The sequence below is a fragment of the Salvelinus sp. IW2-2015 genome, linkage group LG3, assembly GCF_002910315.2.
Source record: "Salvelinus sp. IW2-2015 linkage group LG3, ASM291031v2, whole genome shotgun sequence".
Taxonomy (NCBI): Eukaryota; Metazoa; Chordata; class Actinopteri; order Salmoniformes; family Salmonidae; genus Salvelinus; species Salvelinus sp. IW2-2015.
The window spans coordinates 4,230,299-4,248,133 of record NC_036840.1 but is presented as its reverse complement, the minus strand read 5'-3'; the positions used below and the strand labels follow the sequence as shown (position 1 = coordinate 4,248,133).

The window sequence follows — 17,835 nt, the reverse complement described above, 5'->3', positions numbered from 1 at the left end:
CTATGTGGAGCTGTAGGGAGGGACCAGGGAGGGAGTATCGGAACAACTCAATTCAGGACGTGCTGCCCGGGGCTTAGTCACAATTGCAGGTGCACACCGTTCTCCAGCTTTACGTCAGCGGCCAATATCACACATACAGGGAAGGGTTACGACCCGGCAGGCCCTTCTCTGTGACAGACACTGCCCCTCCGTTAAAACACACACAGGGGGAAGGGTTACGACCCGGCAGGCCCTTATCTGTGACAGGACGCTGCCCCTCCGTTTAAACACACACAGGGAAGGGTTACGACCCGGCAGGCCCTTCTCTGTGACAGGACGCTGCCCCTCCGTTAAACACACACCAGGGAAGGGTTACGACCCGGCAGGCCCTTCTCTGTGACAGGACGCTGCCCCTCCGTTAAACACACACAGGGAAGGTTTACGACCCGGCAGGCCCTTCTCTGTGACAGGACGCTGCCCCTCCGTTAAACACACACAGGGAAGGGTTACGACCCGGCAGGCCCCTTCTCTGTGACAGGACGCTGCCCCTCCGTTAAACACACACAGGGAAGGTTACGACCCGGCAGGCCCTTCTCTATGACAGGACGCTGCCCCTCCGTTAAAACACACACAGGGATGGGTTACGACCCGGCAGGCCCTTCTCGTGTGACAGGACACTGCCCTCCGTTAAACACACACAGGTTTACAGACCTGGGGAATGTGAAAGAAGCCAGATCAGATGTTCAGTATCGTGAGGATCATATAACACCAACACAGATTGGAATAGTACCCTTTTAATAAACCAGTTTAGTAGTACCCTTTAAATAAACCAGTTTAATAGTACCCTTTTAATAATCCAATTTAGTAGRACCCTTTTAATAATCCAATTTAGTAGTACCCTTTAATAAACCAGTTTAGTAGTACCTTTTAATATACCAGTTTAGTAGTACCTTTTAATAATCACGTTTCAGTGGTGGGAAAATTACCCAATTGTCATACTTGAGTAAAAGTAAAGATACTTTAATAGGAAATGACTCAAGTTAAAGTGAAAGTCACCCAGTAAAATACTACTTGAGTAAAAGTCCCAAAGTATTTGGGTTTAAATATACTTAAGTATCAAAAGTAAATGTAATTGTAAACATATACTTTAATGTCAAAAGTAAAAGTAAAAGTGTAAATCATTTCAAATTACTTCTATTAGGCAATCTAAATGGCACAATTTCTTGTTTCTTAAAATGTACGGATAGTCAAAGGCAAACTCCAGCACTCAGACATAATTTACAAATGAAGCATTTGTGTTAGTAAGTCTGTCAGATCAGAGGCAGTAGGGTGACCAGGGATGTTCTCTTGATAAGTGTGTGATTTGGACCATTTTCCTGTCCTGTTAAGCATTCAAAATGTAACGACTACTTTTGGGTGTCAGGGAAAATGTATGGAGGAAAATGTACATTCTTTTCTTTAGGAATGTAGTGGATTAAAAGTTGTCCAAAATATAAATATTAAAGTAAAGTACAGATATCCAAAAAAAAACTACTTAAGTAGTAATTTAAATTATTTTTACTTAAGTACTTTATACCACTGTCCAGTTTAGTAGTACCCTTTAATAATCCACTTTAGTGTAGCTGTTGGCCCTTTTCTACACTTGACTCAACTGGTCCCTCTGAGAATATTCAAATATGATGAAATATTCAGCTAGTCTGAATCTGACTGTTTAACTCTTGACTGTGGACATGTGTTCTGTACGTGTTGTATTAAACAATAGAGGTGGTTTCACAGCAGAACACCTGATTTGAGTTTTGTAATAGGTAAAACCTAGTACGTAAACGGTCTTRGTCACAGACCTCCAGTCCCATCATCCTCTCAGAGATGATGGAGATGAGTCCAGCTGGGTGGAGGCTCACAGTAAATGCAGTGTGACACCGTGTAGCAGGACACCTGACACTGCTTCTCTCTGGACAACTGTAGGGAAATCTAAWGGACAGCATGTCAGGATTAATTGACACACTTGCATAGAGATGACTGCTGGTTAACATTTTGAGCTCTGCAGAATTCTTTTTGAAAGCTACAATAGCATCACAGTGAGGTCTTTGGTAAGTGACTTCAGGATAATTGTACATACAGTGCCTTCAGAAAGTATTCACACCCCAGTTACAGAGTTTAATGGCTGTGATAAGACAAAACTGAGGATAGATGAACAACATTATTTAACCTAAATGACAGAGTGAAAAGAAAGAAGCCTGTACAGAATAAAAAATATTCCAAAACATGTATCCTGTTTGCAAAAAGGCACTAACGTAAAACTGCAAAAAATAAACTTAATGTCCTGAATACAAAGTGTTATGTTTGGGGCAAATCATCCAACACATCACTGAGTACCACTCCTCATATATTCAACCATGGTGGTGGCTGAATCATGTTATGGGTATGCTTGTCATCGTCAAGGACCAGGGAGTTTTTTAGGATGAAAAGAAACAGAATAGAGCCAAGCACAGGCAAAATCATAGAGGGAAAACCTGGTCTAGTCTGCTTTCCAACAGACACTGGGAGAACTTAATCTTTCAGCAGGACAATAACCTAAAACACAAGGCCAAATGTACACTGGAGTTGCTTACCAAGACGACATTGATTGTTTCTGAGTGGTCCAGTTACAGTTTTGACTTAAATTGGCTTGAAAATCTATGGCAAGAAAATGGCTGTCTAGCAATGATCAAGAACTAATTTGACAGAGCTTGAAGATTTTTACAATCTAGGTGTGCAAAGCTCTTAGAGACGTACCTAGAGTGACTCACAGCTGTAAACACTGACAAAGGTGATTCTAGCATGTATTCCCTCAGGGGTGTGAATACTTATGTAAATTACATATTTCTGTATTTAATTGTCATACATTTGCTAACTTTTCTAAAAACATGTTTTCACGTTGTCATTATGGGGTATTGTGTGTAGATGGGTGAGAGAACAAAATATATTTAATACATTTTGAAGAACATACATGTACAGTATCTTAGTTGTTCCCTTTGGGTTGCTTTAGCTTTCTGTTCAAACTACACTGAGTGTACAACATATTAGGAACACTTGCTCTTTCCATGACAGACTGACCAGGTGTATCCAGCTGAAAGATATGATCCCTTATTGATGTTACCAGCTAAATTCACTTCAATCTGTATAGATGGAGGGGAGGAGACAGGTTTAAGAAGGATTTTTAAGCCTTGAGACTATTGAGACATGGATTGTGTATGTGTGCCATTCAGAGGGTGAATGGGCAAGACAAAAGATTTAAGTGCATTTGAACGGGGTATGGTAGTAGGTGTCAGGTGCACTGGTTTGAGTGTGTCAAGAACTGCAATGCTGCTGGGTTTTTCACGCTCAACAGTTTCCCGTGTGTATCAAGAATGGTACACCACCCAAAGGACATCCAGCCAATAGCAGGCCACTTGTCAAAAACGGGTCATTGATGAAAGAGGACAAAGGAGGCTGACATGAATTGTGCAGAGCAACAGTCGGGCTACAGTTAGTCAGCTGACAGACTAGTACAACATTGGTGCCCAAAGACCCATAAAAGAATGCACAACTCATCGTACCTTGACATGAATGGGGTATGGCAGCCGACGACTTTACTGCGTTTGCAGTGGGCTAAGGAATGAAAACACTGGACACTGGAGAATTGGAACATCATTGAATCATTGGGATTCATCATTGGTCTGATGAATCCCAGTTCCTGCTGTTTCATTGTTATGGGAGGACTAGGGTATGGGAGCATATGGGAGGACTAGGGTATGGGTACATGCATCCATCATGCCACCTGTCAACATTGCAGGATGGTGGTGTTATAGTGTGGGGTGTGTTGGGCCCCTTGATAAAAGTGGAGCAACATTTGAATGCCTCAGGATATCTGAACATCATTGGCAATCAGATGCATCCCTTCATGGCATCAGTGTATCCATCTGCAAATATATTTTTTTCTGCAGGAGAATGCCCCATGCCACAAAGCTAGCATTGTATAGGAATGGATCCACGGACATGACAGTGAATTCAGCTGACTGCAGTGGCCTGCCCAGTCACCAGATCTCAATCCATTTGAGCGTCTGTGGGATGAGATAGAAAAGCTATTSGAGGTAGAGATCCACTACCAGCCAACTTGACACAACTGTGGAAAGCATTGGAGTCAACATGGGCCAGCATCGCTGTGGAACGCTTTCGARACCTTGTAGAGTCCATGCCCCAACAAATTGAGGCTGTTCTGAGGGCAAAGGGGGGTGCAACTCAATATTACAAAGGTGTTCCTAATGTTTTGTACACTCAGTTTCAGAAGTTGGAATCTCAGTTATTTTCCAATCGTTTAGTTTTGAACAGAACCATCATTTATTTTGTTCCAATACATTGCTTCCGACCAGCAAAATAAAGTTCTGTACCGGTTCAAACCAAAAAAAGTAACATTTGATATCTTTCCTTTTTGTGCCTTTTTAGACCTCTGAAATCCACATTTAGCTCAACATTAAATTACTTCACCAATGTATAGTGGATCCATTCCTATACAATCCTAGCCTTGCATTGGACAAACTAGTGTAGTGTAGGCTGTGGAGAGTGCTGGGCATGAAGTGCTGGATATATTGTTGTTATGACATGCATTATCTGAATTTGGAGGAGCGACTTCTATGAAGGAACTTTGAACTTCAGAGAGTTGACTTAACATTGGACCAGAGCTAGCCCTTGAGCATGACTCTCAGTTRCATTACATTAAACATAATGCTGCCTAGAGTTTTCYAGAGCTAGACCAGAGCTATCTAACAAGCTAGCTGGCTAACAAGCTTGTATGTGCAGAGCAGCACCAGAAATATAATAAAAATGCTTCTTACCTTTTTGTAGTTAATAAATCCAATGTGAAACTTGATAACTATCTTTAACTAGCACTGAAAAGGCAAGTCCATTGTTCTCTAATTAAAAATCTCTCTCCCTAATTTCTGAATCACGCCTGTAACACCAGTAGCTACAGTAGACTATGCATGGTTCAGAGGGAGGGAGGAACATGTACTGTAGCCTACACACACACTGGAAAAGATGTTCTGGCAGGCACTGGAATACGTTTCTGAATGACAGTGATGGCACTGTGTTGCATTTTTTGTCGGACTGGAAAAATTGTCTGTAGTGTAAAATAAGTTATTAACAGGTTACCATGCTTTTCAAATAATGGTTCTGTTCCGGAACAGTATACAGTAGTTCACTTTCGTTCTCGGTTCTGGTTCTGTTCCTCGAAAAATGTAATTATTTTCCAGATATTGGTTCTGTTCCCTGAACTGTGTTGCATTTTTTGTCGGACTGTAAAAAAATTCTGTAGTGTAAAATAAGTTATTAACAGGTTACCATGCTTTTCAAATAATGGTTCTGTTCCGGAACAGTATACAGTAGATCACTTTCGTTCTCGGATCTGGTTCTGTTCCTCGAAAAATGTAATTATTTTCCGGATATTGGTTCTGTTCCCTGAACCGTTTCTAACCTCTGCTCAGTGTATATAACAAGACTATAACGTTTTTGTGTATATAACAAGAATATAACAATGTTTTGCATTAGCATGGGCGCATTTTGGCACAATATCACCCCCATTGACAGAGGGGGTTCCATCTATGTTTCTCCCATGTTGTGTTCATGTGCAGTGTACATGGAGTATTTGCTTTGGCCTCTGTATTGTGTCATCACACAGTCATCCCCCACTCCCATCATTTTTTTACTTTTAATTAACTAGGCAAGTCAGTTAAGAACAAATTCTTATTTACAATGACAGCCTACCCCGGCCAACGCAGGCCAATTGTGTGCCACCCTATGGGACTCCCAATCATGGCCGGTTGTGATTCAGCTTGGAATCGAACCAGGGTCTGTAGTGATGCCTCTAGCACTGAGATGCAGTGCCTTAGACCACTGCGCCACTCGGGAGCCCTTCCTACAGCTGGAGTCCCATCACCATCTCCCCTGAGCCTTYCTTTAGCACTGATCTGAACTGCGACAACACGGGTCACAAATTATGATGAGATCCAGCATTCGTTGCTATACCGATCCATGCGTTTTGATGACAGAGGGTAGCCTCATTTCTCACGCTCCAATAATCCATGCTGGCTGGCTCTGACAACTGCTGGAGAGCTCCATGGTTGAGTGCCCTGGTCCCCCTCCAGATTGCTGGATGATGGCTGCCTGACAGGAAGTTGATTGACTGACTAGGAGGCCCCAATAGGCCTTGGAGGAAGCAGCTGTGACTGGCAGGTCAATCAGCCTCCCCTGCCCCCCAGCATGGTTATCAATTATCAGCCTGATGTGGTGGAGAACAGGCCTCTCACTGCAGAGCTCTGACAGGTCCTGCTTTGTTTTAAACCACCGTGCCTTTCACATGAGCGTTACTTTTAATATCACCTATGGCCTGCCTCCATGATTTSAAGAGATAACCGATGGGCCTCTTTCTCATAATTCAATCTAAACTATAGAGGCTCTTGACTTCAATTCTGCTGGTGATCGTTTTAAACCCATGCCATGTCGCATCTCTCCATCCTAGTGTTTTGCACCAGTGATGAGACCGGYGGTTATTCCAATTGAACCACAGCTTGGTGCTCTGTTAGAATGGTGGTGGGATGACAGTCATATCAAGGCTCTGGTATTGCTGTGGGTGGGACTGTAGTGCTGACCAGTCTCTGTGGTCTCCCCTCCACCCTTCCTCTCCACAGCTCATAGTAGGGATCATCCAAGCAGCGGACCTTCCAGCCATGGACATGGGCGGCACCTCGGACCCCTATGTCAAGGTCTACCTGCTACCTGACAAGAAGAAGAAGTTTGAGACCAAGGTCCACKGGAAGACCCTAAACCCCACCTTCAACGAGCAGTTCCAATTCAAGGTACTTATTCAAGGTATAAGAGTAGACTAGACAATACTTCACCCATGCAACTCTCAAACCTTGTCTTGTGCAGCAGTAGTATTAGTAGTAGTAGTCGTAGCAGTAGTAGTAGTAGTAGTAGTTGCTGTTGTTGTATTAGTAGTAGTATTAGTTGTTGTAGTAGTAGTAGAAGTAGTAAACTTTGTATTCCATAATAGCAACAATAGACATTTCTAAAGGAATAGGACAAATACACAATACACAAACCACACATTGAACACAGTAGTTTGTTTAAGCAGGTTGTGTTTGTTTGTTCCTTCTATGACAAAGTCATTTGCATGCTGTGGTGTGTTCGTTCGAGTAAGGTGTGTAGACATGGAGCAGCTGGCCCCGTAACAAGCTGCTGACAGACAGCCTCCTGGTCCATACAGCTGGCCCAGTAACAAGCTCCTGACAGACAGCCTCCTGGTCCACACAACTGTCCCAGTAACAAGCTGCTGACAGACTGCCTCCTGTTCCATACAGCTGGCCCAGTAACAAGCTCCTGACAGTCTACCTCCTGGTCCACACAGCTGTCCCAGTAACAAGCTGCTGACAGACTGCCTCCTGTTCCATACAGCTGGCCCAGTAACAAGCTCCTGACAGACTGCCTCTTGGTCCATACAGCTGGCCTAGTAACAAGCTGCTGACAGACAGCCTCCTGTTCCACACAACTGTCCCAGTAAAAAGCTGCTGACAGACWGCCTCRTGMTCCATACAGCTGGCCTAGTAACAAGCTGCTGACAGTCTACCTCCTGGTCCACACAGCTGTCCCAGTAACAAGCTGCTGACAGACAGCCTCCTGTTCCATACAGCTGGCCCAGTAACAAGRMGCTGACAGACAGCCTCCTGGTCCACACAACCTCTGTATGATCAGGATTCARACAGGCAGATGCAAACTTCCATCTCTCCTTATTCTCTCTCTCGTTCTTGTTTTAATTTGGCCTAAATTTGAGCAAAAGATCCTCCGTTTCTAAAATMTGATTGTAGCTACAGTATCTCAGCTGTGGAGGAAGAGTTGTGGTATTCACCCAGCAGTAAAAAGATAACAGGTGTTTGTCTGCAGCGAGAAATACGTAGCATATGTGGGGGGCTGGGGGGATGCCGGTTGCCAGATTGGTTAAATACCAGTAGCATATTTATTTTAGAATTCAGATAACATGGTAGATCTGTGAAGCTTTATTTATCCCACCGGCACCTACTTGTAATCACAAGTGGCTCCATTATAGAAATGAAGGAGCTAGGAGTGTTCTTTGGTCGTGGTGGTGATAGTGTCAAGGACAAACTTCGGAAGTCTTATCTCTTTTCTAGCCAATCAGGCAGTTTGTCACCATGTTGTAACAAGACCCRGTGTATAATGAGCTTTGTCTGCCTCAATTGGAYGCAATCAAGAATCAAAACCCAGACACCACTTTCATCCACTCTTCACCATCCCCTCCACCAGCACCCCTTCCTTCGCCCCGGATCTCTGGCAGATAAGACTTCCTGCCGCCTGTCCGTCACAGACAGGACTGAAGAAGGAAGGAGTGGAGAAGGAAGGAGTGGAGGAGGAGGGAGGAGGAGGCGGGTTGATTGATTTGTAATGCTCTAGAACCAGAACTTCCCCAACTCACGACAACTCCTCTCTATTCCTTGACAAGTAATACCAGTGCCTGGAAGTAGCTTTGATGCAGCGTGCCAATCTGGTGGCCATTTTGTAAAGCACCACTATCACCACTGTGCTACTACAGTTGTCAACAATAGACTACTTCAATTTATTCCTAGTTTGAGATAAGTAAGTTCCACCAGAAGACACTTAGAGAGGTTTCAAGTTCGGACGGACTCTCTTCTAGTGATTATATGCACAAGTTCAGTCCTCATGGTTCTCCCCAGGTGCCCTACGTGGAGCTGGGAGGCAAGACGCTGATGATGACGGTGTATGACTTTGACCGCTTCTCCAAGCACGACGCCATCGGAGACGTGAAGCTGCCCATGAACAAGATTGACTTTAGTCACGTGACAGAGGAGTGGCGGGATCTTGTGAGCGCCGAGAAGGAGGAGGTAAATAATYTAATATATATATAATATAACAACTCTAAGTTTACACATCAGAAACTCCTAATATTTTCTTCCCCAAAGTTACGAAAGTTGACTACCAGTATGGAGTGTTGTCACCAAGGTAACAGTTCATTTCTAGAAAATCCACGATCAGACATTTTAAATGACCTATTTTATCACACGACATTCGTATGACTATGTTAAAAATGTTTTACCTGGGATTGAAGAGTGAGCTCAGTGCCAAACAGTAGTTGGGGGTATTCCATCTCTCATAGAAAATGTCACTTAATCATCTCTCCATGCTTCTCATTCTATTAATAAAAGTGTGCAGGAGATACAATGTTCAAGGTAAATGTTACGGCGTGCATGTAAAGTTCATGTAAAGGTTCATTTTCACACCTGTGGTGCCAGAGAGTGGAAGAACATCTCCATCTACAGCGTTGTTCCAGAACCAGACAAGCTGCTCCTGATCATTTCACGCAAGGCTTGAGACACTGTCTTAACGCCCTTAAAGTGGTAGTCGCTCACWTGAGRGGGCTTTCGCTGAAGGTTTTGATTTGATTTGAAGTGGCCACTTTCACCATCGTGAGCACCATCTTAAACACTATATGATTATACAAATGTTGAAATGTGATCATTATGGGAAGACTTTAAGGATAATGTGACACACCAAGCAACTTCTGTGGGTGTATAAGAGACAATAGGGTCAAGAAGAAGTTCCTGTCCTCATTGAATGTGTGTAACAGTGGACTGAAAGGAATMTTTCACACATCAGCCATGCCTCAGTGGCTGCAAAAGACACCCAACGAGGTCCTAGCAGCTAGCTAAAGAGATGCTCTGACCAGCCCAACCACTAGTATGGTCCCAGATCTGTTTGTGCTCTATAGCCAACTCCTATTTCTCCCCATGCTTCTACGTTTGGCACGACCWCATTAGACTAAGGGCAAAATTGGTCCTTCAGAATAATCCCAATATCCACTCAGAAAAATGTATGGACACATTACCCATATCTATGCAAATATATGCATCCACACAGAGTGAGAGGCATGTTGAACCAGATATTTCCTCTGGGGTATCATTTAAGCAATAAGGCCTGAGGATGTGTGATATATGGCCAATATACAACAGCTAATGGCTGTTCATATGCACGACGCAACGAGAATTGCCTGGACACAGCCGTTAGCCATGGTATATTGGCCATATACCACAAACCCTCAAGGTTCCTAATTGCTAAAATTATAAACTGGGTGATTTGAGCCTTGAATGCTGATTGGTATACTGGTTACACACGGAATTAGAACAGTAAAAACATAAAAACAGCCCTTAGCCCTGTTATATTGGCCATATACCACACCCCCTCATGCCTTATTGCTTAATTATACCATGGTATTGCTGAATATACGTTTATGATTGGCTTGAAGGGCATTCTAGAGCATGGATTATTTCCCTATAACGCACAGAATATCAGCACTGTAGAATTCAATGGCCATAGTTCATTCTTACATGTTCTATGTTTGAGCTGCTTTTGAAAGCAAAACTTGAATTGAAAACATTATTGCCATTGCTTAATTAGATTTTCATAATAGCAAGCTAGGACTAAACTAGCAAGTCTGTTTGTTTGGTTATCAAGGCAACTACTGTATCTATCTAGTAAACTTGCTATCTAGTAAACAGTGGATGTTGAATACATTTCTACCTGCAAATGAACACATTTGTAGCAGTAAATGTGTAAAACTATAGCCATGGTATAAAAGGGATAATCAACTCTGGGCTCTATACGTTCTCTGGAAAATAATACAACTCCTTGGAAAGTTCCACGTCGTTCATTATTTTCTACAGAATGCATAGACCCTTGTTGATTATCCCTTACATATACAGTAGGTCTGTGGTAAAGATAACATGGCGCATTCTGTTCATGTAACTTTAAAATGAAGTCAAACASTGCCAGAATAACAGATGGATTCCAGATCAATTCAGGAGGAATCCAATCTTTTTTAAGCGACACATGATCAACATATCAGGGGGTTTCATCATTTGTTTGTTTCCACTGTGCGTTCTTCTAGAAACAAAGGTTACTTACGACGGCGTCTGTTGTCGAGAAGAAAAGTGATGCGGTGACAATTGGATTTACCTGCGAACGTGCTTTGAAATAACACACCCATATTGACTGAGGGAACAACGGACCATGCACTTTATTAGCTACAAAATGTTACTCTTCCTACTCGGTTGTATAACAGTGTTTACATAGCGAAAARATCCTCCTCAACCTGGCGGGTCAAACATGGAGCGTTCTCGGCAGGAGAGGGTCTAGCAGCTCAAAAGGCAGCGCTGGCCTTTCTCAGATATTTCTGGAATATATTAGACCGTGATTGCTTCAGACAAGCATCATTTATTTCAGTGTTTTTTCCTCTCAGTCTCTCTGCCCACGTCTCCCCAGGAGGAGTGTGTATTTATGTTGATGAAGCTGGAGCCTCAGTCATTAAAGTGAGWGTCTATTTAGTCCCGTCGGCTCTGGGCTGAGTGTACAGGCCAGGCACAGCTAGATGCACTGACTGAGTAATGGCGACCCAGGCTGAGAATTAACCTGCCCCATATACAACTCACATCTGGCAACCGTATTATATTCTCATCACATATATTTAGTTTTAGGGAATCGGTCTTGATTGTAATTTGATAAAAGACCTCTGGTATATAAAACAAAAATCAATGTTCAGGCCTCCTTGGCCCTTGATTTATGAGGTCTATTCATAGTGGATGTTTCCAATCATGTGTAATTCAAGTTGGACCTGGGACACTTATTGAGCGTCAGTCTGTTCTACTTGTTAATATGCGTAATTCCAGAAATATAAATCACATTTTGAGTCTGTTCGCTCTGTGACTACGATTGTTTATTTCTATGTTGATGTGTATGCCACAAGGGAACGATTGATGACGTTCTGTCTCTCAGCAGCTATAACCTCAACCAATAACCTCTACAACAGGGGTTCCCCKACTGCATTCAGCAGCGGGACGTTTTGTCCTTGAGCGGATGGTCGGGGGTCCCGGAACATAATTGCAAATATTTTGTCAAATTGACCACAAGATGCCCAAACAGATATAATATTTGACTAAAACATAAGAATTGCAAACCTTGATTACATTTGGATATGGTAACATATGTATCTCTATTATGCGTGGGAATACTTGGGGACAGATTAACTCAATTAAAATCTCTTGGAGCTGAATTCCTGGTGTTTTGTTACATTATTTTATGTCCCCCCCCCAAAACAAAATTGCTCAGAAAACTTGGGGGGGGCGAAGAAAATTCACCCAAGGGCCAAATTCGGCCCACGGGCCACCAGTTGGGAAACCCTGCCCTAAAAAGATCCAAGAAAACCCAAATGGGAAAACAGAATCCATGTGAAAGCATTCAAGCTTTTAGACAGACAAGACTACACACCCAAACCATGTGTCACTTCAGCAGACAACTTCATCCTTATTCCTAGCTATGGTCATGACTCCTCTCTCTCTCTCTCCTCTCACAGCAAGAGAAGCTGGGTGATATCTGCTTCTCCCTGCGATACGTGCCCACCGCCGGCAAGCTGACCGTGGTCATCCTGGAGGCCAAGAACCTGAAGAAGATGGACGTGGGAGGCTTGTCAGGTGAGCAGAGCAGAGCTGAGGGCCACAACAAGGATGGACAGGGAGGGGATTGACAACCTAAGATGGTAGTAAGGAATTTTACCTCCAGACCTGCTCTCACCTGTGTCATGTCCACTCAAGATGAGGGGCTGTCATTTTGAAACCCTCAGTCAAAGCCACTCTCTCTCTCTCTGGTAATGAACGCTCTCAGGGTGTTACAGTATGTATTAGAAACCATTGTTTTGCCCTCTCCCCTCTCTGTGCTCTTCTAGGGGTTTTGCTGAAGGCTTGGTGAGTCATTGTGGGGCCCAGTGTTTTGTCAGGTTGGACTTTGGGAAATTGGTGTCTCTTGGAGACTTTGAGCTCTGATTGAGCTCTGATTCACTCCCCGCTGGCTTTCCACGRGACAGACTCATCTTTTGTCTAAGAAAATCTTCGGCAGCAATCACTTCAATGTCTCCTATTTTCCTGCAGCTATTTCTCTCAAACAACAACAGTCCCCTACCAATCATTGCCCACCATTATATTGGCAGGAGATAACAGATAGCATCTGAAGTGATTAATGTATGTCTAAACTTTACCTCCAAAATGTGGACAGCAATAGAAACTGCATTTTGTCCTCCAGAACAATGCCAATGTGYTGCCAACAGAACATGTGGTTAGACCCAGGTACTCCAGGGATCAGGGGTGTGGGTGGTGGTTACTGGGCTCCACTGTGCAGACCTGCTGTTGCGTGGGAGAAAATACACATGGACAGTAATGATGGCAGTGGGCACTAATGAACACCCTGCTTTATGTTGGCAGGAGATCCCATAGGGACTACACTGAAGTAAAGCTTTGGTTCACTAATGCACCTGTAGAGGCTCATAGATAGACACATTTCTAATGAATTGACCAACTCTGAAAAGCAAGCCTGACGCCATGTTAACAGAATGTTCCATTTGCGATAATGACCACGCATTCCACGCACACACACACACAAACACACACACAACACATGGCACACACTCTTGAGCATGTGCAGGTGTGTGTGTACTGCAGAGAGTAATCCATCTAGTGTTGAGCAGCTTCCCATCCATCAGTGAGCATGGGGCAGAACTCTCCCTGAGGGCCAGAGAACACCATGATGGATACCAGACACTCTCCCATGATGCTCCCCTCGGAACATCACACCACCAATACTGTTCTACACAGAAAGGTGGACAGGAGAAAGTGGACAGGAGAAAGTTTTCGCTGCTGCACGGCTCAGAGATAAGCAAAGAAATCACATTTTCTAAACCTTTCCTCTGGGAAGGAGGGCTATGTGTGCGCGGGCTTCTTCTAGCAAGCAGAGCCAGCTGTGTACATTTCCTGTATGGTCCTGGTGATATGGGCCATTCAGGAGCTAGAAATAGGAGCCCACCTGAACCATTCATCACTCCACCCCACAAAGAGCCCCCCCCCAGCCCCCAAATCCCCCCTTCCACAGCTGGGTCCACCCCACCCCTCCCTTCTCCCTGGCTCTCTCCTATCCATTCKTTGAACCATTTCTAATCCCCCATCCTCCTCTTCCTCCCTGTCCTTCCTCCTCACCTTAACCCTCTCCAGGCTGCAGTTACCATGCATCTAGTCCATTTTCCCTCCCCGTGCCTCACAGGCTAGCAGGCCATCAGTGCCAGACTTGCCTAACAGAACCGCTACCTCACACTAGCCCAGGACCTTCCGTCATCTGTCAGAGTAGTGTGCCTGGTAGCCATTAGCCAGAACCCATGCCTCCCCGCTTGCATTTCCACTCGTAGCATTAGCTCTCATCTGTCGCCATTTGCATCATGGGATTGGCCACATCCTAAGCTGTCAATCAAGCTGATGAGGTAATAGAAGGGAGGCGGTTTGAAGGCCAGGCAGTTACTGTGGGAAACTTATTCCGAAGGAAAGTGGTTAGTAAGGTTGGCTGGGCTTGACATGCAATATGCCAAGGGTAATTGGTGCATGGTTTATCTAGTGTGTTTAAAAGGTCAAAGTGGAGCCAAGTCTGGGGATTTCTGGTTGAATTATTAACGTATGGTAATAGCATGTTTTCATCTCAGTTGCCATTGGATTCAGGCTCCGAACTATGATTTCCATTTTAATAGCACATTAGACTGGCTACACTGTTGTAGGTGGGTCTGTGTTAGTGTGTGTGTTGCGTGTGTCAGAGTGTGTCAGTCAGTGTGTGCATGGATATGTCTCTCATTGTATACTCAAATGAGCATACTGTATCATAAAATCTGTAAGGGGATAACATCATTTCTAGCCAATGGCTTCTAGCCATCCCAAGACCCTATTGAGAATCATATTGGCACATCATTGTCTATCCAATCTATCCAACTGGTAAAGTACTTAACACTCTCACCTGGGTTTTTACTGGAATGAGAATTATAGGAGCTATTGTTCGACTTTCATGTTACCTATTGAAGTCCCAAACAGTAGGCTAGATAACAGGCGTCTTGTTTCACTCGCACAGCTTATTTCGACGCTCATGTTTTTGATGTCAACCGAACAATGAACAAGGTAGTGAAGCTGAACACAATGACAGCAATTTTACCTTTTTTAAATGTTATCAGAAAATGTAATTGAAGAATAGCTTGTGCTTGGCTTGTTTTGTTCCAGTTTTGAAAGAGAGCGTTGTCATTCCTTTTGAAAGGAGCCAATACTCTGGTATCTCTCCCTCGCTCCGCCTCTGGGTTTGACTAACCAAATAAACAAATACCAAACAAGCATACACGCTTTAGGGCAGAAAATATTGTTTTGGACCCCTGTAGCTAACAAAATTGTGTTCCAATTTAGTTTATCTAACAAGATATCGCAGAGTACTATATCTCAGTTAGACCATTGTTTGAAGAGTCAACTTCTCCAGAAGTGTCTTTTTGCCAGGAGAATAGACGTCAAAGCCTGGCAGATAGATCAAATAACACGCGTGTATATAATAACAATAATTAGTGACTATCTCACGTCGTGACACAGCCAGAACTAGAGGAGGAGGACAAGTAATTGATGGTCTTAGATTGGTCCTTTTCTCCACTGCTGTCCTGTTTATCGAGCATAATTACTGCTCAGCAAARGAGACACCGCTATTTTCATTAAAATATGTATAATTATTCATAATTCTTCTGATTGCCCCAAATAATCGTAACAGCCAGAATCGCTGTATCATGCTGTGCWGCAAAACTTGTTTAAAAAGAGCATCTAATCTAATCATTGTTAAAAGTTCTCAGCTGAGCCACTCCTGAATCCTAGTGGAAGGTTTATTTTTTGTCAACAACCTCATAACAGAACTATACCCCTGGAGGGACTCTTATAATACAGTATATACCATACAATCCATCGAAGGCAAGATACTTGTGTCTTTCTCATAATCCTTGCTGAAAATGTACCTTATAGACTAAGGGTGAGTTCCTATATTTAAGTACAGTATATATTGTGACAATGGAACAACTCTCACTAGTATGACTCACCACAGGAGAGAGCTCCAGTACCCGTGGAATTAAAATACAGTTGAAGCCGGAAGTTTACATACACTTAGGTTGGAGTCATTAAAACTCATTTTCCAACCACTCCACAAATTTCTTGAAAACAAACTATAGTTTTGGCAAGTCAGTTAGGACATCTACTTTGTGCATGACACAAGTAATTTTTCCAACAATTGTTTACAGACAGATTATTTCACTTATAATTCACTGTATCACAATTCCAGTGGGTCAGAAGTTTACATTACACACTAAGTAGACTGTGCCTTTAAACCGCTTGGAAAATTCCAGAAAATTATGTCATGGCTTTAGAAGCTTCTGATAGGCTAATTGACATCATTTGAGTCAATTAGAGGTGTACCTGTGGATGTATTTCAAGGCCTACCTTCAAACTCCGTGCCTCTTTGCTTGACATCATGGGAAAATCAAAAGAAATCAGCCAAGACCTCGGAAAAACAATATGTAGACCTCCACAAGTCTGGTTCATCCTTGGGAGCAATTTCCAAACGCCTGAAGGTACCACATTCATCTGTACAAAGAATAGTACGCAATGATAAACACCATGGCACCACGCAGCCGTCATACCGCTCAGGAAGTTCTGTCTCCTAGAGATGAACGTACTTTGGTGCAAAAAGTGAAAATCAATCCCAGAACAACAGTAAATTACCTTGTGAAGATGCTGGAGGAAACAGGTACAAAAGTAGCTATATCCACAGTAAAACGAGTCCTATATCGACATAACTTGAAAGGCCGCTCAGCAAGAAAGAAGCCACTGCTCCAAAACCGCCATAAAGAAGCCAGACCACGGTTTGCAACTGCACATGGGGACAAAGATCGTACTTTTGGAGAAATGTCCTCTGGTCTGATGAAACAAAAATATAACTGTTTGGTCATAATGACCATCGTTATGTTTGGAGGAAAAATGGGGAGGCGTTGCAAGCAACATCTCAAGACATCAGTCAGGAAGTTAAAGCTTGGTCGCAAATGGGTCTTCCAAATGGACAATGACCCCAAGCATACTTCCAAAGTTGTGGCAAAATGGCTTAAGGACAACAAAGTCAAGGTTTTGGGAGTGGCCATTGCAACGCCCTTACCTCAATCCTATAGACAATTTGTGGGCAGATCTGAAAAAGTGTGTGAGAGCAAGGAGGCCTAAAAACCTGACTCTGTCAGGAGGAATGGGCCATAATTCACACAACTTATTGTGGGAAGCTTGTGGAAGGCTACCCAAAACATTTGACCCAAGTTAAACCATTTAAAGGCAATGCTACCAAATACTAATTGAGTGTATGTAAACTTCTGACCCACTAGGAATGTGATGAAAGAAATATAAGCTGAAATAAATCATTATCGCTACTATTATTCTGACATTTCACAGTCTTAAAATAAAGTGGTGATCCTAACTGACCTAAGACAGGGAATTTTTACTCTGATTAAATGTCAGGAATTGTGAAAAACTGAGTATGTATTTGGCTACGGTGTATGAAACTTCTGACTTCAACTGTAGTTGTCACTTCTCAAGGCCGCAGGGCTCTTCACTGGCTGTGTGCAGCAATGTGATAACGGCCTATTTCTATGGGTGAAGTAGGCACATAGACCATGTCCCCTCACATAAAAGGTGAGTAGAAGCATATAAAGAGAACTCAGCGCCAATGCTGACAACCTACGTACAGTGAAGTGTATAAAGCCACAGGCACTATCAAGAGCCAATCAAATCATTTGTGGTAAATAATACAGTGCTATAGAATAGTATCAGTGTGTTACATACAGAAGCACAGTGGATGTTACTGGAGGATGAGTACATGCGTGTTAAGATAATGAAT

General features: G+C 43.2%; 1 protein-coding gene across 4 annotated transcripts in view; it reads left to right on the top strand.

The window, feature by feature from the left end:
* LOC111982726 (synaptotagmin-1) overlaps positions 1-17,835 on the top strand; it is a 217,136-nt gene that overhangs the window by 186,145 nt on the left and 13,156 nt on the right. For all 4 annotated transcript variants that reach the window (XM_024014340.2, XM_070434004.1, XM_024014336.2 and 1 more), the window contains 3 exons: positions 6,684-6,851; positions 8,742-8,909; positions 12,431-12,548. In XM_024014340.2, the coding sequence (XP_023870108.1) occupies positions 6,684-6,851; positions 8,742-8,909; positions 12,431-12,548 (454 nt within the window). The remainder of the gene's footprint in view (positions 1-6,683; positions 6,852-8,741; positions 8,910-12,430; positions 12,549-17,835) is intronic.